Source organism: Pan troglodytes, chromosome 23 (assembly GCF_028858775.2).
Source record: "Pan troglodytes isolate AG18354 chromosome 23, NHGRI_mPanTro3-v2.0_pri, whole genome shotgun sequence".
NCBI classification, from domain to species: Eukaryota; Metazoa; Chordata; class Mammalia; order Primates; family Hominidae; genus Pan; species Pan troglodytes.
Window position 1 is genome coordinate 37,501,136 of NC_086016.1, and position 26,339 is coordinate 37,527,474.

General features: G+C 52.8%; 1 protein-coding gene across 1 annotated transcript; it reads left to right on the forward strand.

Moving 5' to 3' along the window:
• Positions 1 to 1,012: 1,012 nt before the first annotated feature.
• MCM5 (minichromosome maintenance complex component 5) lies at positions 1,013 to 25,747 on the forward strand. The gene is made up of 17 exons (XM_001156025.6): positions 1,013 to 1,195; positions 1,418 to 1,592; positions 4,188 to 4,314; positions 4,395 to 4,523; positions 7,532 to 7,704; positions 9,670 to 9,825; positions 12,005 to 12,171; positions 13,762 to 13,933; positions 15,136 to 15,247; positions 17,093 to 17,236; positions 17,603 to 17,668; positions 17,875 to 18,051; positions 18,981 to 19,093; positions 21,125 to 21,253; positions 22,560 to 22,702; positions 24,459 to 24,586; positions 25,399 to 25,747. The coding sequence occupies exons 2-17, from the start codon at positions 1,426 to 1,428 to the stop codon at positions 25,498 to 25,500; spliced, it is 2,205 nt and encodes a 734-aa protein (XP_001156025.1). The 5' UTR covers positions 1,013 to 1,195; positions 1,418 to 1,425; the 3' UTR covers positions 25,501 to 25,747.
• Positions 25,748 to 26,339: the final 592 nt, after the last annotated feature.

A 26,339-nucleotide genomic window follows, 5' to 3' on the forward strand; every position in this document is an offset into this window, starting at 1 on the left:
GAGGCAGTAAGTTCGAGACCAGTGTGGGCAACATGGTGAAACCCTGTCTCTACTAAAAATACAAAAATTAGCTGAGCATGGTGGCGCCTGCCTGTAGTCCCAGCTACTTGGGAGGCGGAGGCAGGAGAATCCCTTGAACCGGGGAGGCAGAAGTTGCAGTGAGCCGAGATTGCGCCACTGCACTCCATCCTGGAGGACAGAATGAGACTCCGTCTCAACAAATAAATAAACAAATAAAAGCAGTGTGTTAGGGTGCGAGAACCCGGGTCGGGGACGCGGGTGAGCCGCGTGGTAATCGCCCTGTCCTGCCACCAGCTGGAGGACAGGGGCTCCTCAGAGCCTCAGGCCCAGAGAACGGGCCCCACGACCGGGAAGCGAATACTCCTCAGGGCACGGTCTCCCAATGCAAAATGGGCACCTGGACCCAATCATTTCTGAACTTCTAGTTTTTTCTCCCTATGGCTATGAAAAGGGTCATTTTTTTTCATAGGACTTTAAAAGAAGGCTTAAGAAAAGCACGCAGGCCTGGCCGGGTAGCTCACGCCAGTAATCCCAGTGCTTTGGGACGCCAAGGCAGGCGGGTCGCTTGAGAGTAGAGTTTCGAGACCTGGGCAAGATGGTGAGACTCCGAAAAAAAACCAAAACCGTCTTTATGAAATATTTTAAGAAAATCACGTACACCTGTGGTCCCCGCTACAAGGGAGGCTGAGGCGGAAGGATCGCTTGAGCCCAAGAGGTTGAGGCTACAGTGAGCCGTGATCGAGCCACTGCACTCCATCCCCGGCAACACAACGAGGCCATGCCTTAGGAAAAAAAAAACCAAGAAAATAAAAAAGAAACCACCTAAAGGCGCCCTCCGCGCGCCCGCCCCTCCGCCATCTTTGCGTCCGCCCCGTCCTGCGCCGCCACTTCCTTCCCAGCCAGAAGTTTCGCGCCAAATTGTTCCGCACACAAAATGGAGCCCGGAAGGAGGCGAGGTCATGCACTTTGCAGCCAATCATCTTCGGCAGACAGTCCGGGAGGCGGGGCTGGAGGGCTCAGAACGGTCCAATCGCTGGCCGCGAGGCTCCGGCGAACCAATGGGAGCGCAGCGGCTGCGGCGTCCGAACACCGCCTCTTGTTTTTCCCGCGAAACTCGGCGGCTGAGCGTGGAGGTTCTTGTCTCCCCTGGTTTGTGAAGTGCGGAAAACCAGAGGTGAGGCTAGTGGGAGTAGGACTGGGACTGGGGGCCAGCAGGCATCTGGATTTCCGGGTGTAGTTGGAGTGGGACAGGAGTTTCTCGGGAACTGGGGTTGGAGTCCGGGAGCGCGGCCGGGGGTCCCCCCGCTTCGGACTCAGGGCAGGGACCCAGGCGTCGGAGGGGAGGAGGTGCCAGGCTCTGCCCCCAGCCTGTTCTGGCCGTTTGTTCCCACCCCAGGCGCAGTCATGTCGGGATTCGACGATCCTGGCATTTTCTACAGCGACAGCTTCGGGGGCGACGCCCAGGCCGACGAGGGGCAGGCCCGCAAATCGCAGCTGCAGAGGCGCTTCAAGGAGTTCCTGCGGCAGTACCGAGTGGGCACCGACCGCACGGGCTTCACCTTCAAATACAGGTGCGGCTCCTGCGGGGCCGGGGGCTCGAGTTCCAGTGTGGCCGCTCACACGCCTCTACCAGCCTGCTAGAGTCCTGGACAGTCAGGGCACAGATGGGCCCAGACGGGGGAAAGAGCCGGTCCTGGGTCACAGGGCTCATCCCGGCAGCCTCACGCCTTGGTATAAGGCTTTGTGTATTTTGTTTTATTTTATTTTATTATTTATTTATTATTTTGAGACGGAGTCTCGCTCTGTCGCCAGGCTGGAGTGCAATGGCACAATCTCGGCTCACTGCAACCTCCGCTTCCCGGGTTCAAGCGATTCTTGTGCCTCAGCCTCCCGAGTAGGTGGGACTACCCCCGCCATCACCACGCCCGGATAATTTTTTGTAATTTTAGTAGAGATGGGGTTTCGCCATGTTCGCCAGGCTGGTCTCGAACTCCTGACCTCAAGTGATCCACCCGCCTCGGTCTCCCAAAGTGCTGGGATTACAGGCGTGAGCCACCGTGCCCGGCCTGCTTTGTGTATTTTATCTATACCAGGAGTTAACTTCTGGGTGAGTCACCTGTTGAGTGGGCCACCAGCAACCAGCTAGCGCCACTTGGACCGTTTAGTTCTTTATCCAGATCTTATTCCTGTTCATCTGCTTCCTATCATCCTTCCATGTCATGTCTGAGACCTTACAAACTCAAGTTCCCTGTAGGTGTAAAAGGTGAAGATGGCAGTTAGGATTCACTTCACTTTGCTCATTCATTTATTTATACCAGTCTTGCACCTTCATTGATTGAGCACCTGCTGCCTGCCAGATACTGTTCTGGGTGCTGGGCTGCAGCACTGAAGCTGGACCCGGCTCCTGCTTCTAGTTGATTGTACGACCTGTGACATCATGAGAATTCTCATAGGCCCGGCCTGTATCCCTGAAATGTTAAAATGCAGAGAACATGAGGTTGCAGGTTCAGCACTGGCCCATTATTAGCTGAGTGACTTCCAGGTGTCAGTGTCTCTGGGCCTCACCAGGCCAGAAATGGGTAAAGCCATTCCTGCTTTCACTTATTCATGCAGCAGCTGATATTGCACACCTGTGTGCCAGGCACTGCGCTACAAAGATGAAAAGACGTGCTTCTTGTCCTAGAGAAGCTCCTAAGTCAGAGGAGTGAGTCGTGAAGACCAACAGATAACTTCCACGGTGGTCATTTCCTCCACAGAGGAAGGTGAAAGGACTTAGGGAAGTTTTCCGGGGGGCTGAAGTTTGAGGGGACCTTTGAGCTAAGGTCAGAGTTGCAGGTGTAGAAAGCTTTCTGTCTAGGTAGGAGCAATTGCTTGTGTAGAGGTGTAGGGTGTCCTCACAGCAAGTGGCCTTCAGTACCAGTCTGTCCATTTTACTGGCTCCTGGACATAAGGGAGACGGGGCTCAGGCCTGTGATACTGCGAGGCTGGGGAACAGCCTGTGCGTTGGTCAGTGGTCCCCAAATATGTTCTTGCCACAGCAGTCACATGGGATGCTCTGCTAAGCATCTGGGCTGGACGCAGTGGCTCGTGCTTGTAATTCCAACGCTTTGGGAGGCTGATGCCAATGGATCATTTGAGCCCAGGAGTTCAAGACCTGGCTGGGCAACATAGTGAAACCCAGTCTCTATTTAAAAAAAAACAGTCTGACTAGAGGTTGATAAGGCAGATGTGTTTTCTGCTGCCTTGGTGCCTCCAGTTTTTTTTTTGTTTTTTGTTTTTTGTTTTTTTTTTTGAGATGGAGTCTCGCTCTGTCACCCAGGTTTGAGTACGAGTACAGTGGCGTGATCTTGGCTCACTGCAACTGCTGCCTGCCGGGTTCAAGTGATTCTGCTGCCTCAGTCCCCCAAGTAGCTAGGATTACAGGCATCCGCCACCACACCCGGCTAGTTTTTTTTTTTTTGTATTTTTAGTAGAGATGGGGTTTCTCCATGTTGGTGAGGCTGGTACCTTTTTGGTTTTTTTTTTTGAGACAGAGTCTCAGTCTGTCGCCCAGGCTGGAGTGCCCTGGCAAGATCTCTGGTCACTGCAGCCTCCACCTCTGGGGTTCAGGCATTCTCATGCCTCAGTAGCTGGGACTACAGGCATATGCTACCATGCCCGGCTAGTCTTTGTATTTTTAGTAGAGACTGGGTGTTGCCATGTGGCCCAGGCTGGTGTTGAACTCCTGGCCTCAAGTAATCCGCCCTCCTCAGCCTCCTAAAGTGTTGGGATTACAGGCATGAGCCACCTCACCGGGCCCCAAGTTTGAGCTGTGTACATTGTTCTTCTCCAAGAGTAAGTAAGTTAAAGCCTCCGCGGAGTCCTTCAGTGACAGAACTGGTTTGTTGTTTTGTGCACGCTAGCCTGAGTGTTGAAATGTCCTTTGACTGTCTTGTGGACCCCTTCCATGGAGCTTTCTTTAGGGCATGCCTGTGCCAGCAGTGAGTAGCCTCTGCAGGGTTAAATAATGGAATGATCTGGAATTAGATGTGTGTTTGGGAAGAGGAAAGGTGAGGTCACGGTGGCTGTGGTGTGGGCAGATTCAGGGGTGCAGGCACACCTCAGCCAGTGTTGGTTTCCTCTTCTTTGCACCCTTCCTGCCCCACCCTGCTACGTGCCCACTCCAGGGATGAACTCAAGCGGCATTACAACCTGGGGGAGTACTGGATTGAGGTGGAGATGGAGGATCTGGCCAGCTTTGATGAGGACCTGGCCGACTACTTGTACAAGCAGCCAGCCGAGCACCTGCAGCTGGTGAGTGGGACCCCATCCCTGAGCTTCCCAGGGCTGCTCTGCCTCAGTTACTAATAGCCTGTGCCCTTCCCTTTCTCCAGCTGGAGGAAGCTGCCAGGGAGGTAGCTGATGAGGTGACCCGGCCCCGGCCTTCTGGGGAGGAGGTGCTCCAGGACATCCAGGTCATGCTCAAGTCGGACGCCAGCCCTTCCAGCATTCGTAGCCTGAAGGTGGGTCGGGGGGCAGTGGCTGCTGCATGGTGCAGAGGGCTTTGGATGCAGCCAGACCTGAGTGCTAGCTGTGTGACCTTGAGCGAGGCACTTGACCTTTCTGAACCTGTCTCCTCCTGGAGACAAAAGGAACTTTTCTTGTTTTTTGCTTTTTGTTATGAAAAATTACACACCCAAAAGCAGAGAGTAGTATAATGAATCCCATAAAGCTTCACCCAGATTTAATAATTAACATTTTGTGTTTTTCCTATTTTGTCCTTTTTCTTTTTTGCTAAAGAATTTTAAAGTAAATTCATGCACAGTGGCTCATGCCTCTAATCTTAGCACTTTGGGAGGCCGAGGGAGGAAGATTGCTTGATACCAGGAGTTTGAGACCCTAGCTCTCCAAAAAACAAAACAAAAAAAACACAAAAAAACAAAGCTAGGTATGGTGGCATATGCCTATAGTCCAGGCTACTTGGAAGGCTGAAGTGGGAGGATCAAGGGGCCTAGGAATTTGAGGTTACAGTGAGCTCTGATTGTGCCTCTCAGCACTTTAGCCTGGGTGACAGAGCAAGACCCTGTCTCTAAAAATAAAAAATAAATTACAGACATGACACTTTATCCCGAAAAAAAAAAAGTTTTCTTATGTACTCTCAATACTATCATTAGCACCTCAACTGAAACATCAAAGATCTCTTAGTATCAGTGAATATACAGTCTAGATTCAGATTGACCAAATTACCTCACATGCCTCTTACAGCTCGTGTGTCTCAGCCAGGACCAGGCATTGTACTGGATTGTTGTTTAAATCTCTTTTAATCCAGGACAGCTTCCTTTACTCTGGGTGTAAGTTCTTTCACAGGTACATTATTGATTTGCTGAAGAAGCAGGAGCCATTATCCTGTAGAATGTGCTGCCTTTTAGATTTATCTGAAGGCCTCCTTGGGGTGATTACAACATACCCCTTCCCCCCGTGATTTTTGGAAGCTGGAAGTTAGATGCAAAGGCCTGACTGTGTTTCGATTTCACATACCGGGCAAGAACGCTTATGGGTGATATTGGATCCCTCATTGCATCCCTCCATCCACTATGCTGAGACTGACCAGGTGCTAGGTTGAGGTGGTGATGGTCACTTTATTGTAATGATGCAGGCATGGAGTCTTGAATTCCACCTCCCCAGCCTCGCTTCTGCTTCCCACAGCCTCTTCCTGGTTTCTTTGAGAGCCCCAGCAAAACTTCTGCTCATGTCTGGTTCTCTCGTTCAGCCGGAGGAGGGCGTTGAGAAACGGAGACAAGGTGGAGAGAGATTGTCCCAGTCCTGTACACGAGTGGCTCAGGAGCTTTGTGAGGGGCAAGGGCTGGCCATAGGAAGGAGCAGATTGGCTGAGAATTTATGTTTTACTTTTTATTATAGATAATTCAAACATTAGAATATAAAGAGAACAGTATAACGAATCCTCTTGTACTCATCACCCAGCTTAATAATTAGCAACTAGAGACCAATTTTTTTTTTTTTTTTTTGAGATGGAGTTTTTGCTCTTGTTGCCCAGGCTGGAGTGCAGTGGCACGATCTCAGCTCACTGCAACTTCTGCCTCATGGGTTCAAGCGATTATCCTGCCTCAACCCCCCAAGTGGTTGGAATTACAGGCACACACCACCACGCCCGGCTAATTTTTAGTAGAGATGGGGTTTCACCATGTTGGCCAGGCTGGTCTCGAACTCCTGACCTCAGGTGATCCATAGATGCCAAATCTTGTTTCATCTGTGGCCCTGGAGTTCTTTTGAAACAAGTCCCATACATCATATAATTTGATCTGGAACTATTTCGCCATGTATCTCTAAAAGATGAATCTCTTTTTTTTGAGATGGAGTTTGACTCTGTCGCCCAGGATGGAGTGCAGTGGCATGATCTCAGCTCACTGTAACCCCTGCTTCCCCGGTTCAAGCAATTCTCTGGCCTCAGCCTCCTGAGTAGCTGGGATTACAGGCATATGCCATCACACCTGGCTAATTTTTGTATTTTTAGTAGAGACAGGGATTCACCATGTTGGCCAGGCTGGTCTCGAACTCCTGATCTCAAGTGATCCGTCCGCCTCGGCCTTCCAAAGTGTCGGTATTACAGGCGTGATCCACTGCACCCAGCCTTTGAAGAGTCATTTTTTAAGGCATGGCTTCAATAACATCACACTTAAAAATTGACATTACAGCCGGGCGCGGTGGCTCATGCCTGTAATCCCAGCATTTTGGGAGGCTGAGGCCAGTGAATTGCCTGAAGTCAAGAGTTCGAGACCAGCCTGGCCAACATAGTGAAACCCCGTCTCTACTAAAAATACAAAAAGTTAGATGGACGTAGTGGCAGTTACCTGTAATCCCAGCTACTTGGGAGGCTGAGGCAGGAGAATCGCTTGAACCCGGGAGGCGGAGGTTGCAGTAAGCCGAGATCCTGCCATTGCACTCCAGCCTTGGCGACACAGCAAGACTCCGTCTCAAAAAAAGAAAAAAGAAAAAATATTACTGCCTTATTGTCCAGTGTGGGAATAGTCATTAAGATGGGGAAACTGAGGCTCAAAGAGACGTGACTCAGACAGAAGGCCACACAGCAGGTTTTGACAGAACTTGAACTAGAATGTGGGCCCCTGCCTCCCAGGTTTGTTCTGTGTTGTACCCTACAGGTCCAGGGATGTCGCCATCAGAGCTGGGGTTCAGGTCTCTCTCCTGGCACCTGCCACTTTGTAGTGAAATGTGCTTAGTGTATCTCTTGCCCTGCCACCGCCCCCCCCAGTTGTGCTGCGAGGTCTTTAAAAGCAGGAGCTGTGCCTGAGGCTCCTCTGAACCCCGGGGTCCAGATAGCCTGGCACTGGGTGGATGCTCTGGAAGCATTTTTTGAGCCGAACAGAAGAGCTGTGGCCCTCCCTGCAGCTCTGTGCCCACCTCCTCCAGGCTCCTGCCCAGGATATTTACTGGCATATCTCAGATGCGTCCTGGCTCCCCTTAATCAACAAGCTTCCTGATGGCTCTATTACAGTCGGACATGATGTCACACCTGGTGAAGATCCCTGGCATCATCATCGCGGCCTCTGCGGTCCGTGCCAAGGCCACCCGCATCTCTATCCAGTGCCGCAGCTGCCGCAACACCCTCACCAACATTGCCATGCGCCCTGGCCTTGAGGGCTATGCCCTGCCCAGGAAGTGCAACACGTGAGTCTGTGGCCCAAAGGGACTGTGGGAGGTGACCTGAGTGAAGATCAGAAAGGATGAGAACAAGTAGCAAGCACTGCCTGCTGCTGCTTCTAGAGATCCACTGGGATGGGCTGGGCAGGGGTGTGCCCTTAGGATTGGCACAGATCTGATGCCCTGCGGCTCTGAGACACCGTGAACAGTGTCCCTCTACATTGGTGACTTCTGTCTCACCAGGATACCCAGACAGCCTTGTAGGGAACCCAGGGTTGGGAGGGAAAAGCAGTCCAGGGGAATGAGTCTACTTGGAATCTTCTGAAGCAAACTGTGGTTTGCTCACTAGGCCAGATCTAGCCTGCTGACCCTATGGCCCAGGAACATGTTCGTTCATTTAAGTATTGCCCACAGCTGGTTTCGCACTACAAAGGCAGGGTGTGTGGCTTCTTGGCTGGCAGAACCTGGAATGCACATCCTCCGGCCCTTTCTAGAAAATGTTTGCTGCCCCCAGTCTGAAGGAACCCCACCCTCTTCACTGGCAGCTCTTTCTTGGCTCCTTCGCTGGTGCCTCCTCAGCTTCCCATCCACCTGCGGCACAGCTGCCTCATTCCATGCTGTTGACATCTCTTGCTTGGAGAGGCGCGCTACCTCCTCCCTGATCCTCCGCGTCCACCCAGCAGCCAGGTGTCCCTTGACACTGCAGGTGGTCCAGTCATTTACTTCTTAGTCAAGTCCTGCACAGCCCACCACGATCTGCTCCTGGCTATCCCAGGCCTTGCTGCCCCTCCTCTCTCCAGGCCCGGCCTCACTGCCTCCTTCCTATTCCTGGAATACACTGACTACCCCCAGTCTCACTGCCTTTGACCTTGCTGTTTCCTCTACTGGGAGTGCTGTTCCTCAAGCTACCATAGTCTGTGTCCTCACTTCTTCAGGCTTCTCTTCACATGTCCCCTCACCAGGGGCATCTTGCCCGACCCTTCGTCTTCAGTTTGGTATGCACGCACCTCGTCTCTCCCACACCTGCCTACTTTTTTATTTTTCTTCACAGCATGTAGCTGTCACTCTTTTATGTGATTGTTTGTTTGTATGTCTTTTCAGCCTCCCTTGATAGGAACTTAGGCTCCACAATAGCAGGGACCTTTTTGTTCAGTGCTGTGCCCCCTGCACCTGGAATAGTGTCAGACACATAGTAGGTTTTGCTATGATGTTTGCTTCTTTATGTTGCTATAATATCTATTGAATAATGACATAATTACCTAGGGATACGTAGAGGCTTAGACCCTCAGAATGGTCTAGAACTTCCTAGAATCCCACTGGAAAAGATCTTGGGATTTGAGTGGGGCTTTGGTAAGAGAATTGATGAACTAGCTCTTCACCCATGAGGACACCATGACCCTGCAAGAAGACCGAGTGTGACCTGTCTGCCTCCTCTCAGCAAGTTAATGGAAGAACCCAGCGTCAAGCAGTTCCCTTGACTCTTTTTTTTTTTTTTGAGACGGAGTCTCGCTCTGTCGCCCAGGCTGGAGTGCAGTGGCGCGATCTCGGCTCACTGCAGGCTCCGCCCCCCGGGTTTCACGCCATTCTCCTGCCTCAGCCTCCCGAGTAGCTGGGACTACAGGCGCCCGCTACCACGCCCGGCTAATTTTTTGTATTTTTAGTAGAGACGGGGTTTCACGTGTTAGCCAGGATGGTCTCGATCTCCTGACCTCGTGATCCGCCCGCCTCGGCCTCCCAAAGTGCTGGGATTACAGGCGTGAGCCACCGCGCCCGGCCTCCCTTGACTCTTAATCCAGTGCTAGGTCCGTCAGCGTTGCCTTCCTTTCTTACCTCCAGGCAGCGTTGCCTTCCTTTAGGGCTTATCTCCAGTTTATTCTGGAGACCCCATAAATTGCCGCTGGCAACGTCTCCTTGCTGGCTCCTGGGATGAAGGAGCCCTGCCTTTGGATTCTCCAGGTAGCTTTGGTGACTCTTTTTCCTTACCTTGTACAGAGATCAGGCTGGGCGCCCCAAATGCCCATTGGACCCGTACTTCATCATGCCCGACAAATGCAAATGCGTGGACTTCCAGACCCTGAAGCTGCAGGAGCTGCCTGATGCAGTCCCCCACGGGGAGATGCCCAGACACATGCAGCTCTACTGTGACAGGTGAGGCAGATGGGCTGGGAGGTGGGCATCTACGATGGTGGGTGTCCCAGCTGTGGCCCTAACCTGAGTGTTGGGAATGGGTCATCTGGAGCAGGGTGAGTAGGGTGGAGAAGGTGGCCAGTTGCAGAGCACCTGCTCTGTGCCTAATGGTTCTATAAGTTCCTCTCATCTCGTCTTTCCATAATCTGCAGGGGCATGTCAGCCCCATTTTGCAGATGAGGAAATGTAACTTGGACAGATTAAATGACTTCCTGCGTGGAGGAGAGCCGGGCTTTCAGCCTATGTCCATTGCTTTCCAAAGTCTGTGTTCTTCTTAGGATAAGAGGCCCAGGACGCACAGCTAGATAACCAATAGCTGGCAAAGCCTCTTCCCAGCCTGACACCCCACCTCCTACCCCAGGATTTCTTTTTTTTAAGACAGAGTCTGGCTCTGTAGCCCAGGCTGGAGTGCAGGGGCGCAATCTCGGCTCACTGCAAGCTCCACCTCCCGGGTTAATGCCATTCTCCGGCCTCAGCCTCCCGAGTAGCTGAGACTACAGGCGCCCTCCACCATGCCCAGCTAATTTTTTGTATTTTTTAGTAGAGATGAGGTTTCACCTTGTTAGCCAGGATGGTCTCGATCTCCTGACCTCATGATCTGCCTGCCTTGGCCTCCAAGAGTTGCGGGGATTACAGGCGTGAGCTACCGTGCCCAGCGTACCCCAGGCTTTCTGTTAAGATCCTGCTGAACAGCCATGGTGGCTCATGCCTGTAATCCCAGCACTTGGAGAGGCTGAGACAGGAGGATTGCTTGAGGCTAGGAGTTCAAGACCAGCCTGGGCAACATACTGAGACCCTGTATCTAAAAAAAAAAAAAAAATTATTAGCTGGGTGTTGGGGCAGATACCTATAATCCCAACTACTTGGGAGGGTGAGGTGGGAGAATCACTTGAGCCCAGAAGGTTGAGGTTGCAGTGAGCTGTGATTACACAACTCCACTCTAGCCTGGGTGACAGAGCGAGACCCTGTCTCAAAAAGGAAAACAAAAAAGATTCTACTGAGGGGAAGAGGGTACTGAGCTTGGGCCCCTCATAGTAACCTGGGTGGAAGGTTTTGAGATCTTTAATTAGGGTTCTAACCTGGGCTTACATATCCTGAAATTGCATGCAGATGTTCTGAGGAGAGTGGATCTGTAGCTTCTGTTAACTTCATTAGTGGCAACAGAGTATGTAGGGGTCAGGCACTTGCACCCTGGGCAAGTTATGTGACTTTGTCAAGCTTCAGTTTCCTCATCAGTAAAATGGGGATAAGGACAGTCCTTAATCTCTCAGAGGGCTGCTCGAAAATGCATGTCGTGTTTAGCACAATTCCATCATGCAGATTACGTAATCAGGATGTATGATTTTCCAAGCAGTTCATGAATCCTGAAAACTTACGAAGTGGGTATGGGAAGAGGGGAGTTGGAGGCTCATGGAGTGACGGTGATGGTCTTTTCTGGAGCTGTGATGCCTGATGGTATAAAGCACTTCTATGTCTGCTGCCTCACCTGACTCCACAACATCAGAGTCAGGCCACTTCATCATCCCCCTAGGCTCAGGTGCAATGACTTCGTTGAGGTCACACAGCGACTAAGTGTCCCTCCACACCACCCTGGCTCTGACTGGGGGACTTGGAGACTTCCCTGTTTCAACATCTCATTTTTAAAACAGGAAATGAAAACCCAGAGGCAAAATGAGCTCACAGAGCCATGAAGAGGCAAAAAGGGCGAGTGGCCCCTCAAGGAGGCTGGAGGGCGTGAAGAGGAAGTCTTGCCCTGAGAGGCTAAAGGGCGCCACACAGCGAGCTGACAGCAGACACGTGGAGATGGGGCTTTTGGAGGGCTCTGTGGGCTGGCACTAAGCCTCCTAAACCAGCGTACAAATGAGTTAGCGAGTTCAGTGAGAGTCAGGCCACCACCTGCCTTTCTGTTTGGCTGTCACTGTGGGCAACACCATCCTCCAAGCAGCTGAGCATGGGCTGAGTGACGTGGGGAGAGAGGCCGTTCTCTGGGCTCCGTGGGACTGGAGCCAGCTCAGCATGTGGTGCCTGTGGCAAAAATGCTGCGGTGGACCCTGCGTGTCCTGGGGATGGGTGGGATCAGAGACTTGCTGTCCAAGTCAGAATCTCAGCTTTTCTCCTTTCTCCTCTACCCTCCTCTCAGGTACCTGTGTGACAAGGTCGTCCCTGGGAACAGGGTTACCATCATGGGCATCTACTCCATCAAGAAGTTTGGCCTGACTGCCAGCAGGGGCCGTGACAGGGTGGGCGTGGGCATCCGAAGCTCCTACATCCGTGTCCTGGGCATCCAGGTGGACACAGATGGCTCTGGTGAGTTGGCTTTGGGGTCCTGGCTTAGCCCTGCTAAAAGGCTGTGCTTGCATACTTCTGGTAACAGGCAGCTCGTTACTTCATGAGGTAGCCCAGGATGTCCTTGTGTTGCTCATATCATTAGAACGTTCATTTTTATATTAAGTGATCCCCGGAACTTCCACACGTTGGTCCTAGCTGTGGCTCCTGGGCTGAGGGTGTTTGCCTAAGTGCAGGATTAAGGCAGAAGGACTGAGGTCAAATCACTGGGGAATTACTGAAAGCCAAGTCTTCACTTCTGTGACAGGAAATACAAGAGAAGTGAAACGCAGGGTTCTAGGCAGGCAGCCGCCTAGTGTCTAGTTGGAGAAATAAGAAAACTGTGAGACCGCTGGGGACATGTGGGTAAAGTGGCGGCTGTTGTGGGTCATGCAGTTCCGAGGAGGTGCTAAAGGAGGTCCGAGAAGGAGGAGGTGGGGGCTGGGCCTTGGGGAAGGTTTTCTGGGAGGAGGTTAATCTGAGCTGGGCTTTGAAGAGTGGTGGATGTGGAAGAACTTCCAGACGGGAGGGGATGGCAGGAGCAGGTGAAGACCCCGGCCTGGGCAAGGTACTGAGTGGCTGGAGGGCCGAGTGGGAGTCTAGGGGATGAGGGGCCAGGTGGTGTAAGAGGCCTTGAGTGCCGAGATGGGGAGCTCCTGCTTACACCTGAGGGCAGCAGGGGCCACTGAGGGTTTTCAGGTTTGTTTCAGCCCTCTGGCTGCAGTGAATTGATTCAGAGGGGTGGCTTCCCCAGGGCTCAGTCCATGGCCCACCCCACATTTACACAAACTACCTAGATTATTACAACTTTAAAACCACTGACAGGTAAGTAGCTCTCACATTTCCATTTCTAGCCTGGGCTTCTCCCCACGTTCCAGACTTTAATAACCAACTGCTGATTTGACATGTTCACTTACATATCTGAAAGGCATCTCGAACTTTACATGGCTGAAGCTAAGCTCCCCTTTCCCCACCCTCAGACTGGCTCCTCTCAGTCTTCCCATCTTCACCCTTTCAGTTGCTCAGACAAAAACCCCCAAGTCACCCTTGGTGCTCTTTTCTCTCATCCCCCACATCTAATCACTCAGGAACTCTGGCCAGCTCCACCTTTAAAACGTGTCCAGGATCTGACCACTTCTCATCCTCCCCACCTGCTCTGAGCCCTTGTCAGCCCTCCCTGGATCACCGTTGATCCTCCCCAGTGTTCGTCTCCACCTTGCCCTACCTTCTCTGTTCTGCAGCAGCCAGTGAGCGATGCTGTCATGACCAAGACACTATATCACTCCTCGGCTGAAAGGGGAGACCTTCCAGTGGTTTCCAAGGTCCTATGCCATCTGGCCCTCTGTTTCCTCAGAACCCTTCTCCCCACTTCCCCTCACCCTTTGGACCCTGGAACACACCAGGCCCATTCCTGAGGGCTTGAGAGCTGGGATCTCTATTTACTCAGATAGGTTGTGCTGTCCTGGCCCGAAGGGCTCTGCCCTCTGGGAGGTCCCTGAGCTGGTGCCAGGATGGGCAGTGGGCTGGAAGAGCTCCCTTGTACTCACTCATGCGCCTGCTTTGCCTACCAAGGCCGCAGCTTTGCTGGGGCCGTGAGCCCCCAGGAGGAGGAGGAGTTCCGTCGCCTGGCTGCCCTCCCCAATGTCTATGAGGTCATCTCCAAGAGCATCGCCCCCTCCATCTTTGGGGGCACGGACATGAAGAAGGCCATTGCCTGCCTGCTCTTTGGGGGCTCCCGAAAGAGGTAGGGGCTTGAGTTCCCTTAGGTTTGGGGAGGCGGCTGATGATGGGGCTCACAGTAGGATAATTACTGGATAATCAGGACTGGGCACTCTTTTTTGTATTTCCTGGGCCCCTCAGTCTGCCAGGCACCTTTGCCAGCCCCCAAGCTTGCCATCAGCTGGCTAGTGGCTGATCTGTGCACCTGTCTCAGCGATGCCCTGACCCTGGCAAGGGGGGGACTGGGGGCCTGGCAAGTGCAGTGGGAGAGCACTGAGCTTGGGGTCATGTAGGTACCAGGACTTAAATCTCAGCACTGAGCTTGGGGTCAGTAGCAGGGATATTATTAGCAGCTGCCATTTACTGTGTTTTATGCACAGCCATTCTTTGTTTTTGTTTTTTTTTTTTTTTTTTTGAGATAGTCTCACTCTGTTGCCCAGGCTGGAGTGCAGTGGTGTGATCTCGGCTCACTGCAAGCTCCGCCTCTTGGGTTCACACCATTCTCCTGCCTCAGCCTCCCGAGTAGCTGGGACTACAGGCGCCCGCCACCACGCCCAGCTAATTTTTTTTGTATTTTTAGTACAGACAGGGTTTCACCGTGTTAGCCAGGATGGTCTCGATCTCCTGACCTCGTGATCCGCCCGCCTCGGCCTCCCAAAGTGCTGGGATTACAGGCGTGAGCCACCGCACCTGGCCGCACAGGCATTCTTTTAAGTGCTTTATGTGTCTGAAGCCCAGTCATTCCTCACAGTAACCTGTTAACGCAGCTGTTGTGCCCATTTTATAGATGAGGGAATTGAGGCATAGAGAGTTAAAGGGACTTGCTCCCCAGCACATGCAGGGGAGCCAGGAGCCTGCTGTCATCGTGCTTGTTCTGCCGCACCGTGCACAGCCCACAGGCAGCTTTCTGTCCTTTTCTTTCAAGCTGGGAGGAACGTTGCTCAGATGCTGGGTGTACCCGAGCACAGCCATAAGAGTCATTTCCTTTAACCCTCCTCTTCTGGGAGGCAAGCTCTGTCCTCATTGCTAGGCAAGACCTACCATGGTTTGGGAACTACAGAGCTGGGTAGGAACATGGGTCTCAGGCCACAGCCACTACCTTCCTGCCAACCCTGAGGCCCATGATAGTTGGGGGAGTCAACTGCCAGCCCACCAATCTGGTGACTGGATGTCACATGCGATGCCCTCATGGATTCTCACCTTGTCCATCTACCCTTCGTCCCCCAGGCTCCCTGATGGACTTACTCGCCGAGGAGACATCAACCTGCTGATGCTAGGGGACCCTGGGACAGCCAAGTCCCAGCTTCTGAAGTTTGTGGAGAAGTGTTCTCCCATTGGGGTGAGTGGCCTGGGATACCTTCGCCACCTTGGCTTGCAGGGAGGAAGGTTGCAGGGCAGGGCCTCTGGGTCCCCAGGACACCTGTGGTGGGCTCTCTCACCCGGAATCTCTTCCTCCTTTCTCTTGGCTGCGGTCAGGATGGCCGAGGAGATGGGAGGAAGAAGGGAGCCAACAGGTGTATGTAGGTTTGGGGCAGGGGGCGAGTACACTGTACTGAGAGTCAGGATGGAGTTTGGGTCTCACCCTGTCCAGAAATTGGCTGTGGGCTTTGAGTAAGTCACCCAATCTCCCTGAGCGTCAGTTTATCCATTTGCTAAATAATGATATTGTTATCATTAATAGCTAAAATCTGGCTGGGCACAGTGGTTCATCCCTGTAATACCAGCACTTTGGGAGGCCGAGGTGGGCGGATTGCTTGAGCTCAGGAGTTTGAGACCAGCCTGGACAACATGGTGAAACCCTGTCTCTACCAAAAATACAAAATAACTAGCCAGGCGTGATATGCACCTGTGGTCCCAGCTGCTTGGGAGGCTGAGGTGGGAGGATCACTTAAGCCCAGAATGGGGAGGTTGCAGTGAGCCAAGATTGTGCCACTGCACTCCAGCCTGGGTGACAGAGTGAGACCATGTTTCAAATAATAATAATAATAAATAATAATAATAATAATAGCTAAAATGAAGGGCCAGACACTGCTTGAAGTACTTTGCATATATTTACTTAGTCTTCACGTCAACTGTGTGGTAGGTACTATTACCCCTGTGTTAGGGGTGAGAAAACTCAGGTACAGAATGGGTAAGTGTCTTGGCCCAGGTCTCACTGCTGGTAAGCATTAGAGCAGGATGTGATTGAACCCAAGTGTCTGATGAGCTGGGTCCTCTGCTGCGTTGTTGAATGGGTCTGCGGGGATCAGAGCCAGAGAAGGTCTGACTGTCATGATCCGAGTGGCGGGGTTGTATAGGGCGAGATGGTGGTCTTTGGATAGATAGGAAGTGTGCCAAATTTGCCACACTGGCACTGTCCAGTAGAAATAGTGAACTGCACATGCGACCCATGTATGTCTTCTTAGATTGTCTAATAGCCACATTAAAAAGTAGCTGGGTGCGGTCATGTGCATACCTGTAGTCCCAGCTACTTGGGAGGCTGAGGTGGGAGGATCACTTGAGCCCAGGAGTTTGAGACCAGCTTGGGCAACATAGCAAGACCCCGTTTCAATTTAAAAGGAAGAAGGGGAAAGAAAAAAGGAAAAACAGGTGAAGTTACTCTGTTTAACTCGCTATATCTAAAATCTCATTTCAACATGTTGTTTGATATGTAGATTATTGAGATACTTTACATTCTTAGGAGCTCTGAGTCTTTGAAATCGTGCGTATTTTGCACGATTAAGGACATCTCAGTTAGGACTTTCCCAATTTCAGGGGCTCTATGGCAGTATGTGGCGTGTAGGTCTATATAGAGACGACAAGGGACTCACGATGGGGGCAGGCTTTCCCTGGGAGTCAGGAGTCCTCATCCTAGCCCTGAGGCTAACTCCTCTTCTCTGGGCCTCAGTTTGCTCATCTGTGAGTTGGGCCCCACAAGACTGTGTCACAGGGCTGTGGTGAGGCTCAGGTGAGCCATGGATGTGATGCCCTCAGCGGGGAGAACATCTGGGCACACCGAGGCCCAGGGCAGCATCCCCTTCCAGAGGGAGACGCACTGAGTTGGAGCCTTGAGTCCTATTCTGTACCCTGCAGCCAGCTTTGATGTGTGACCTTGGGCAAATCACAACCTCAGTGGGTCTTTTTGTCTTATGGGGGTCAAAGCATGGAGTTGTTATTGGGCCCTGACACCACCCCACTGCCCCAGGTATACACGTCTGGGAAAGGCAGCAGCGCAGCTGGACTGACAGCCTCGGTGATGAGGGACCCTTCGTCCCGGAATTTCATCATGGAGGGCGGAGCCATGGTCCTGGCCGATGGTGGGGTCGTCTGTATTGACGAGTTTGACAAGGTGAGTCTGATGAGGGGGGTAGTAGCCAAAAGGTGGGTGGCACCAGGGTATGTGACTTCCTGTGCTCAGCCAGCAGAAATCACCTCTGACTTGGGAGACATGTTTTCAGTCCCTGGGCCGGTCACTCTAGTAACTGTGGGAAGCTGCTTAACCTCTTCAAGCCTCAGTTCCCATATCTGAAGAGTGGGGAGAAGAAAGGCAAGCCCACACAGTTGTTCCCATGATTAGAGGTGACCTGGTTGCTGCCATTGGCCTTGCGTGGAGCTGGTATTCGGGAGTGAGGGCTGCTGTTAGTTTTCCTGTTTCTACTGCTCCCTGCTCCCTCACTTCAGTAGGTCTGATGACATTTCTCTCTTCCCCACTTAGATGCGAGAAGATGACCGTGTGGCAATCCACGAAGCCATGGAGCAGCAGACCATCTCTATCGCCAAGGTGAGTGGCCCTCCATGGAGAGCCCAGCCTGCAGCAGCCCAGCCTGGCCCAACCATCCTCAGGCTGCCCTGATTGGGACCAAGTTCTCTTTGCCCAGGCCTAGAATCGTGTGTGTGTGTGTGTGTGTGTGTGTGTGTGTGTAAGCGTGTATATAAGAAGGCATCTTTGCCATCTCCTCCCCCTTTTCATCGTCTGTCACCTGTTAGGCTGGGATCACCACCACCCTGAACTCCCGCTGCTCCGTCCTGGCTGCTGCCAACTCAGTGTTCGGCCGCTGGGATGAGACGAAGGGGGAGGACAACATTGACTTCATGCCCACCATCTTGTCGCGCTTCGACATGATCTTCATCGTCAAGGATGAGCACAATGAGGAGAGGGATGTGGTACGTCCAGGGGCAGGGCTGGTGGCCATGGGACCTGCCTCCAGGCAGGCTTGTGATTGTGTGGGAAGGAGAATGGAGAACAAGGGCCTTGGCTGGCGAAGTCCTGACTGTCAGGCTGTGACATTGGGGAGCACGTGAGAGGGCAGTTGTTGTGGACTGCAGAGGATTGAAGTAGGGTCTGGAGTCCTGTGGCCTGCTCTGCTTCTGCCGTGAGTGATAAGCTGTGTGATTTGGGCTAAATCAGTTTCTCCCTGGGCCTCAGTCCCTTATATATGAAACAGAGGCGTTGACATTGGGTTATGAGTAATAGAACCTCAGTTCTGGTTAGTAAGTTTTTCAAAGAAAAAAACATAGTGGTTTATAGAATTGGTAAGTCCGGCGGCTTAAGGCCCAGGTAGATCTGGATTCTCAAACAACTGTCTCTGCCTTTCTGTTCTGCTTCCCTTGGTGGAATCTTTGTACTTGGGCAGCTGTTCCTCTTGTGGTGGCAAAGACAAAATAAGATTTTGTCCTGTTAGCTTGTAGCTTAACAGCCCCCAGGAAAGAGGAGGCCCCGTCTTTTCCAGTACTTCTATCAAAAGTCCCAGGATAGACTCCTATTGGCTTGGGTAGATCCAATGTCCATGCCCAAGTTGCGGTGGACAAGATACATGCCCCAAGTCGGGGTGGACAAGCTGAACCCACCCCTTTATGGACCAGGGCAGAGGAGCAAGGAGCACTAAGTTCTCTCTAAAGGAGAATCCAGATGCTCCCATCAGAATGAGGGCCTGGTGCTGAGCAAACAGGCTGAGCACGCCTGAGATCTCAGCACCCTTTCCGGCTCCTTGATGCCAGGGCCCCATCAGCTCTTTCTGGCTGTTCCACCTCAGTGCTGGGACTCAGGCTTGGGACGGCCTGTGGGATGACCCAGTATCCCCTCTGCTCTCCAGATGCTGGCCAAGCATGTCATCACTCTGCACGTGAGCGCACTGACACAGACACAGGCTGTGGAGGGCGAAATTGACCTGGCCAAGCTGAAGAAGTTTATTGCCTACTGCCGAGCGTGAGTCCTGGACGCAGGCCCACGGGGGTGAGGTTGCCCAGCTTCCCTGGGTGGGAGAGAACCCAGTCCCCTGGTCCTGCTGCTCCTCATGAAGAACAGCCCAGATGTTGCTGTTCTGAGGTTCTCAGCTCTACTGAATCTGCTCTGCTCCCTTCTAACCTTGCGTAGCTCACTGGCTCTTGGCTTCAGTTTTCCCACCTCCACACCAAGGAGGTGGGATTTAGATGGTCTTGAAGACCTCCTCGTGTCTGATATGCAGGGAGGCAGTGAAGTGTAGACATGGTAGACATGGGCTCTGGGTCATACCTGCCTTCACTCTATGACTTTGGGCAAGTTGGTTGGCCTCTCTGAGCCTTGATTTCCCCAGGCCTATTGATGTTTGCTAGGATTTTTGTAAGGATTACACAAGATGATGAGTAAGTGCTTGGCATAGCCCTGCCCTGGGTAGATACTCAGTGAGTCGCAGCTGCAATTTGATTGTTCTCACAGATTTTCAGTAATAATTATATACATAGTACTGGCTGGTTGCAGTGGCTCACGCTGTAATCCCAGCACTTTGGGAGGCAGAGGCAGGTGGATCACTTGAGGTCAGGAGTGCGAGACCAGCCTGGCCAACATGGCAAAACCCCATGTCTACTAAAAATACAAAAATTAGCTGGGTGTGGTGGTGCACACCTATAGTCCCAGCTACTCAGAAGGCTGAGGCAGGAGAATTGCTTGAACCCAGGAGGCAGAGATTGCAGTGAGCTGAGATCGTGCCATTACACTTCAGCCTGGGCAACAGAGTGAGACTCTGTCTCAAAAAAAAAAAAAATATATATATATGTGTACACACACACACACACACACACACTCACTCACTCTTACTCACACACTACTTTGTGCCAGGCATTCTGAATTACTATTTGGTACTTTCTATATGAATAAATTATAACCCTCCCCCAAAACCTACCAGGTAAGGTGTGCTATTATTCCCTTCCCTTTATGGATGGGGAAGCTGAGGCAAAGGAAGTTAAGTAAGTTGTCCAAGGTCACATGCCAGAGGTAGTGGAGCCAGGATGTGAACCCAGCTGCTTGCCTCCAGAGGCTGTGCTCTTAACCACAGTGCTTCGATTCTTGTCATACAGCGCTTTGGTGATCTTTTGAAGGAGCTAAAACCCAGGGGTTGAGGGCTCTTTGAGTGCACTACCAGTGGGGGGCTGGTGGGTCCCTGATTCAGCACCTCTGCCAGGGTGAGTGGGTAGTCCCCTGGGTCTTCATCCAGGTCTGAGCTCTGTGTGGCCCAGTCTGGAGAGGCTTGGGCCCACAGCTGTGAGTCAGGGAGCCCTGGATTCTAATCTTCCCTCTGCACTAAGTCCCCGGGTAGCCTTGGGGAGTTCCCTCCCTCCCTCTGGGTCTCAGTCGCCACATCCTTAGGATGGTTGAGCTAAGGCTTTCCCTACATCAGTGATTGTCAGTTGGCCTGGGGGCTAGAGGGGAGGGGATGGGATAGGGTAGATGCTGATCAGACTTCCCCACACCTACCCTCCCAGGAGAGTCTGAGGTGCTCCCAGCCCCTGGACTGCAGTCACCGCCAAGCCTCCTGTGGGTGTCATCAGCTTGTCGTGTCTTCAGATGTGTTGGGTGGAGGAGTTTGAGACTGCTGCAAAGCCCACCACCCAGTGGGCCTCCATGCCACTGTGATTGTGCCATTGTACATTACATGTATGGGGGACCTTGTGGCAAGACACCACACAGCGTCTAACAGTGGGGAAGAGGCGGTTTTCACCCTGCAGACGTGCCTGGCTTTTCTTCACCTGTTTTCTAAGAGAGGCACCCATATTTCTCCCCAGTGTTGATGTTTGTGGCAGCTGCCCACAGCCAGATTTCACTTAAGTCTTTTCCGATTGTTGTCCCCCAGCCCATATGAGTGGGCAGCTGTGGTGTGGTGGGAAAATGCATGTCTGTAAGCTGGCAGGGGGCTGGGGGAAAGGGTAGGTGCCCTAAGAGTCCCTCCTGGCCTCACACCAGCCTCTCCCCACTGTCCTGCAGGAAGTGTGGCCCCCGGCTGTCAGCAGAGGCTGCAGAGAAACTGAAGAACCGCTACATCATCATGCGGAGCGGGGCCCGTCAGCACGAGAGGGACAGTGACCGCCGCTCCAGCATCCCCATCACTGTGCGGTGAGCAGGCGGGCAGGGCTGGGCCATGGCAGGTGGGGCTTGCTTTACACAGCAGGGTGTGCTTGGCAACCAGGGGCAGTGGTCCAGGCTTTCCACTTGGCACAGGCCCATAGTAGCTCTGGGCAGGAAGAGTCCCTTTGGAGCATAAGCTATGGCCTCCTTGATCTCAATGATGATCCATGTTTCTTGATTTAAGGCCGGGCAAACCTGGACCCCTCTTGCCTGAATTTGGCCTGGCTTCTCCCATTGTAGGAAGCCCGAAGGGAGGGAAGGACCCAGGCCTGGGAGTCAAGAGTCTTGGGTCCCAGCCTCTAGCCCACTGTGTGACTGTAGGGAAATTACATTCCTTCTCTGGCCCTCAGTGCTTTTACCTCCTAACTCTGTTCATTCTTGTGACTTTGTAGACAATACAGTGGGTAAGAGTTGGGATTTACCTGGTTTGAATCCTGTCTCCAGCACTGACTGGTTGGAAATGGATTTGGCTATAAGTAATGGTAAATCCAGATAAAGCAGCTTAAAGAAATAGGAAGTTGATTTCTCTTTTCTGTAGCACTGTCTGGAGGAAGATGGTATGGGGACTGGTGTGAGGACTCCTCAAGCTCCCCCTTACTCTTAGTCCGAGATGGCCGCTAGAACTTCAGCCATCACCTCCAGGCAGCAGGACAGGAAGGAAAGAGAGCTTCCCTTTTAAAGGACACTTCATGAAGTCCCACACAATGCTTGGACTTACAACTTACTGCCATAGATTGGTCACACAAATACAACCTGGTACAAAAGATGTCTGGGATGTGTTTTAGTGGATCGCTGTGTGCCAGACTAAAAACTGGGGTTCCGAGCTAGGTGCAGTAGCCTACATTGTGATCCTAGCACTTTGGGAGGCTGAGGCAGGAGGATTACTTGAGGCCAGGAGTTTGAGACCAGCCTGGGCAACATAGCAAGACTCCCATTTCTACAAAAAATAAAAAATTAGCCAGGCATTGTGGTGCATGCCTGTAGACCCAGCTCCTCAGGTGGCTGAGGTGGAAGGATCACTGGAGCCCAGGAGTTCGAGGCTGCAGTGAGCTATGATCATGCCACTACACTCCAGCCTGGTCCACAGAGCGAGACTTTGTCTCAAAAAAAAAAAAAAAAAAAAAAAAATTGCAGTGCTATGACTAAGATCAAAAGGGAGATGGATTATGGGGACACCTAGCAGTCTCCACCACAGTCTTACCACTTTGGGCAAGCACCTCCCTGGTAACGGGGTGGCTGGGGAGGAAGGGAATAGCGGACCGAGGCTACCCTGAGCACGCTGTTGCCCCCACAGGCAGCTGGAGGCCATTGTGCGCATCGCAGAAGCCCTCAGCAAGATGAAGCTGCAGCCCTTCGCCACAGAGGCAGATGTGGAGGAGGCCCTGCGGCTCTTCCAAGTGTCCACGTTGGATGCTGCCTTGTCCGGTACCCTGTCAGGTGAGCAGATGCAGGGGACATGGTCTCAATTGATCTGGGTTCCCTGGCTCGGAGCTCTGTGGGCAGGGCTCTGGCCTGCTGGGGGCCTGCAGTGTGTGTCTTGCTTCTCTGAGTTTGCTGAGCTTCTCTGAGTTTCTTTTTGCAATAAGACCCCTCTCCTCCTTTCTCCCCACCGCTGTTTCCTCCAAGATGGGAAGAAGCAGCTTCTCTCCAGACCCTTGAACACAATCCTCTTGACCCAGGTCATTGATGATAATTACCCTTCTCACTGGCTAGGAACAACAGTTGACGCTCTGCTTCCTAGAGCTCGTCAGCATTTTCAGTGCTTCCAGAGTTATTTCTTGCATTTTTCCTTCCAGCTGCCCCCTGGAAGCCAGGTGAGCAGTCAGTCCTGCCCATGTTAGAAATGAGACAGCTGACACTCGAAGGGGCCTTTCCCTGGTGCCCAAGATCACAGTCGCTTGGCTGGAATGCAAGTCTCCTGGCCCCTAGGCCAGCGTTTTCCACACCATAAGCCATACTGTCTGGTTTCGGTCAGCCTTTCAACAGACTGTCCCAGGCACCAATCATGAGCCAGGCTACCTACGCTGGGGAAAATCTGTTCCTTCACCCAGCAGATACTTCATTAGTGTTACTGTTTGCCAGGCACTGTTCTAGGTGCTGGGAGTATAAGAGCAATCAATCACAAGGTCCCCGCCCTCCTGGGTTCTCATTCTCGTTCTAGTTGGGGAGAGATAGACAGTAGAGAAACAAATGCAGGTAGTGTAGGTAGTGAAAAAGGCAGTGAGGGAGATGATGGCAGGGCCAGGTGTGTTGGAAAAGGAGGACGTGCTCTTTCCCATGGAGTGAGTGGGCATGGCCTCTGCCAGGAGGTGATGCCAAGCAGGGAGCTGCATGAAGTGGACAGTGTGGCTCCTTGGGGGAAGAGCTGCTCAGGTGGAGGCAGCGCTAAGTGTCAGTTTCCCCAGGAGGGAGCAGGTTTGGTGCATTTGACTGGGGAGGCACTTGGGTGAGGAATGGGGTGGGTGGGGCCTGTTCCTCCTGTCCCCCTTGGTGAAGACTCAGCCTCTACCCTGGAGACACTTCCTGTCACATGAGACATTGCAGGTGGAGGCCTCTGGGATGCTGCAGGCACAGAGGGCAGGGGTGATATGGAGTGGTGATAATTTGAGTTGGGTCTTGTGGGCTATGTAGGAGTTTGCCTCACAGACTCCCCTCTCAATGACTTCTTGACCATGAGCCCACCATCGCCTTAGCTGAAACACCAAGGCCTCTGTGGCAGTAATTGGAAGTCACGAGCCTCCTGGTTGCCGAGGGCTCCTCAGGGCACCTCGTAGATGTGTCCAGGGCAGGCTGGCTTCCCTCCTGGGTCACTGATGGGCCCCTTCCAACTCTCTCTCTAATCTATCTGCTCCAGCAACAAAAGGAGTCCTGCTGTGGCCTCCAAGGGCCCGCAGGACTTGGTCCCTAGTGACACTCTGGCCATGTCTCTGCTGCGCTGGGCCCCGGGCTGCTTTTTGAATGAGACAGGTGTGTTCCTGCCTCTGTGACTTTGTGCTTGGCCTGGAGTGTCCCCACATGTGCCATATCCTGTCTCCTCAATCAGGCCTGCACCACCCTGGCACACTCGGTGCCCTTTTCTGACTTACTCTTCGGGGCCTGGCTCAGGCTATTCTTCCTTGGGCTAGAGGCTGTCTCTGTCCAAGAACTCCCATTGTCCCAGCTCCCTGGCTGCCTCACTTCTCAATGCCCACAGGGGTGGAGGGCTTCACCAGCCAGGAGGACCAGGAGATGCTGAGCCGCATCGAGAAGCAGCTCAAGCGCCGCTTTGCCATTGGCTCCCAGGTGTCTGAGCACAGCATCATCAAGGACTTCACCAAGCAGGTGAGCCTGCCTTGGAGTGGGGGTGTGAGCCGGCACGGGGTGCAGGGCTTCTGCTGGTTCCCACCCACTCAGCACTGGCGTCTTACTCAGCAGACAGGCCCTGAACAGGGGTAGGATGGACAACTGTCCCTTTCTCAGACCTTTTCTAGCCATCATTCCTTCCCCAGGGACGTCTTCATCAGGAGCAGGGATGGGGGTATTTTTTCTGTCCCACGAAGGGGAGAGGAGAGCAGAGGTGGTTGGATTCTGGTGAAACCCCATACAAGTTCCCCGCAGCCCTTCCCGTCTGTGCCTTTCCCCGTTGGCGGGCGTTTCATGGAGTAGGAAGGGGCAGAGCCATGAGAGTGAGCTTTCTGGCTCACTGAGGAGGGTACTGTTGGCCCCATAGAGAGAAGATGGGATTTTCCAGATGCTCTGGAAAACCTGTCACCTTAAAAATCTCAGGATTAATCCTAGTTTCTGGTCTCCGCTCCTTGTACATCATCTCATTTTGATTCAGGGCAGTTTAATGGGTGGTATCGTGTCTATTCTATAGGTGCGCAGACTGAGGCTTAGAGAAAGGTTTAGAGCTTCAGTTCTAGAGTCAGATGGGACTTAAGTCCCAGCTCTACCGCTTAATTGCTGTGACTTTGAGCAAGTGGCTTAGCCTCCGTGTGCCTCAGTGTCTGGTACACAGTGGGCACTCAGGAAGTGTGGGCCCTTTAGGTCAAAGGAGCCTGAGTTCAAAGTTCCCCCTGAGCCTGGGGATGTCTGGGCTCTGTCGGAGTCCCCTCGGGCAGCACGTGCCGTTAGCCAGCCATGTGCTCCCACAGAAATACCCGGAGCACGCCATCCACAAGGTGCTGCAGCTCATGCTGCGGCGCGGCGAGATCCAGCATCGCATGCAGCGCAAGGTTCTCTACCGCCTCAAGTGAGTCGCGCCGCCTCACTGGACTCATGGACTCGCCCACGCCTCGCCCCTCCTGCCGCTGCCTGCCATTGACAATGTTGCTGGGACCTCTGCCTCCCCACTGCAGCCCTCGAACTTCCCAGGCACCCTCCTTTCTGCCCCAGAGGAAGGAGCTGTAGTGTCCTGCTGCCTCTGGGCGCCCGCCTCTAGCGCAGTTCTGGGAAGTGTGCTTTTGGCATCCGTTAATAATAAAGCCACGGTGTGTTCAGGTATCTGTGGGTTTGTGCACTCGGTGACCTGTCACCTCCATCGTGCCCTCATGGCAGGGTAAGTGTGAGGGAACAGGGTCTGGAGCCAGACAGGCCAGGGTTTCTGACTTGGATCTGCCACTCAGACTTCTGGGTAAGTCACGTGACTTGAGTGCTCCGGTTTCTTCATCTGTTTAGCGGGGCTCATAAAGCCACTCCCTTGATGCCGGGAATCCATTGAGACCAGGGAGTGGGGAAGCGCTTCTCAAAGTGTGTGATTTTGATCCGCCTCACCTGTTCCCCAGTAACTTATTGGGGGGCTGCGAGCCGTGGTGCGGCGGTCAGACTGCCTGGATTCATGGACCCTCTCCATGCCTTAGTTTCCTTATCTGTAAGCAGGCTGACACTAGAACCTGCTTCACAGGGTTGTGCTTAGGGTCAGTGAGCAGCTGTTAGTGAGGGGAATGTAGTGGCCACCAGGCAGGAACTAGGACTCCAGCCGTTTCTTTCCTGGTGGGCCACGTGTAACTGTGTGGCGTTGGGCGAGACATTTCACTTTTCTGTGCCTGAGTTTATCAGTAAACTGGAGATGGGGGGATTTCTCACCCTGAGTTGT

Bases quoted from the DNA above. Each gene is read 5' to 3' on its own strand.
- MCM5 (XM_001156025.6), top strand. From the start codon at position 1,426: ATGTCGGGATTCGACGATCCTGGCATTTTCTACAGCGACAGCTTCGGG. The intron at 4,315-4,394 runs GTGAGTGGGACC...CCCTTTCTCCAG, and splicing joins CAGCCGAGCACCTGCAGCTG to CTGGAGGAAGCTGCCAGGGA. The intron at 18,052-18,980 runs GTACGTCCAGGG...TCTGCTCTCCAG, and splicing joins ACAATGAGGAGAGGGATGTG to ATGCTGGCCAAGCATGTCAT.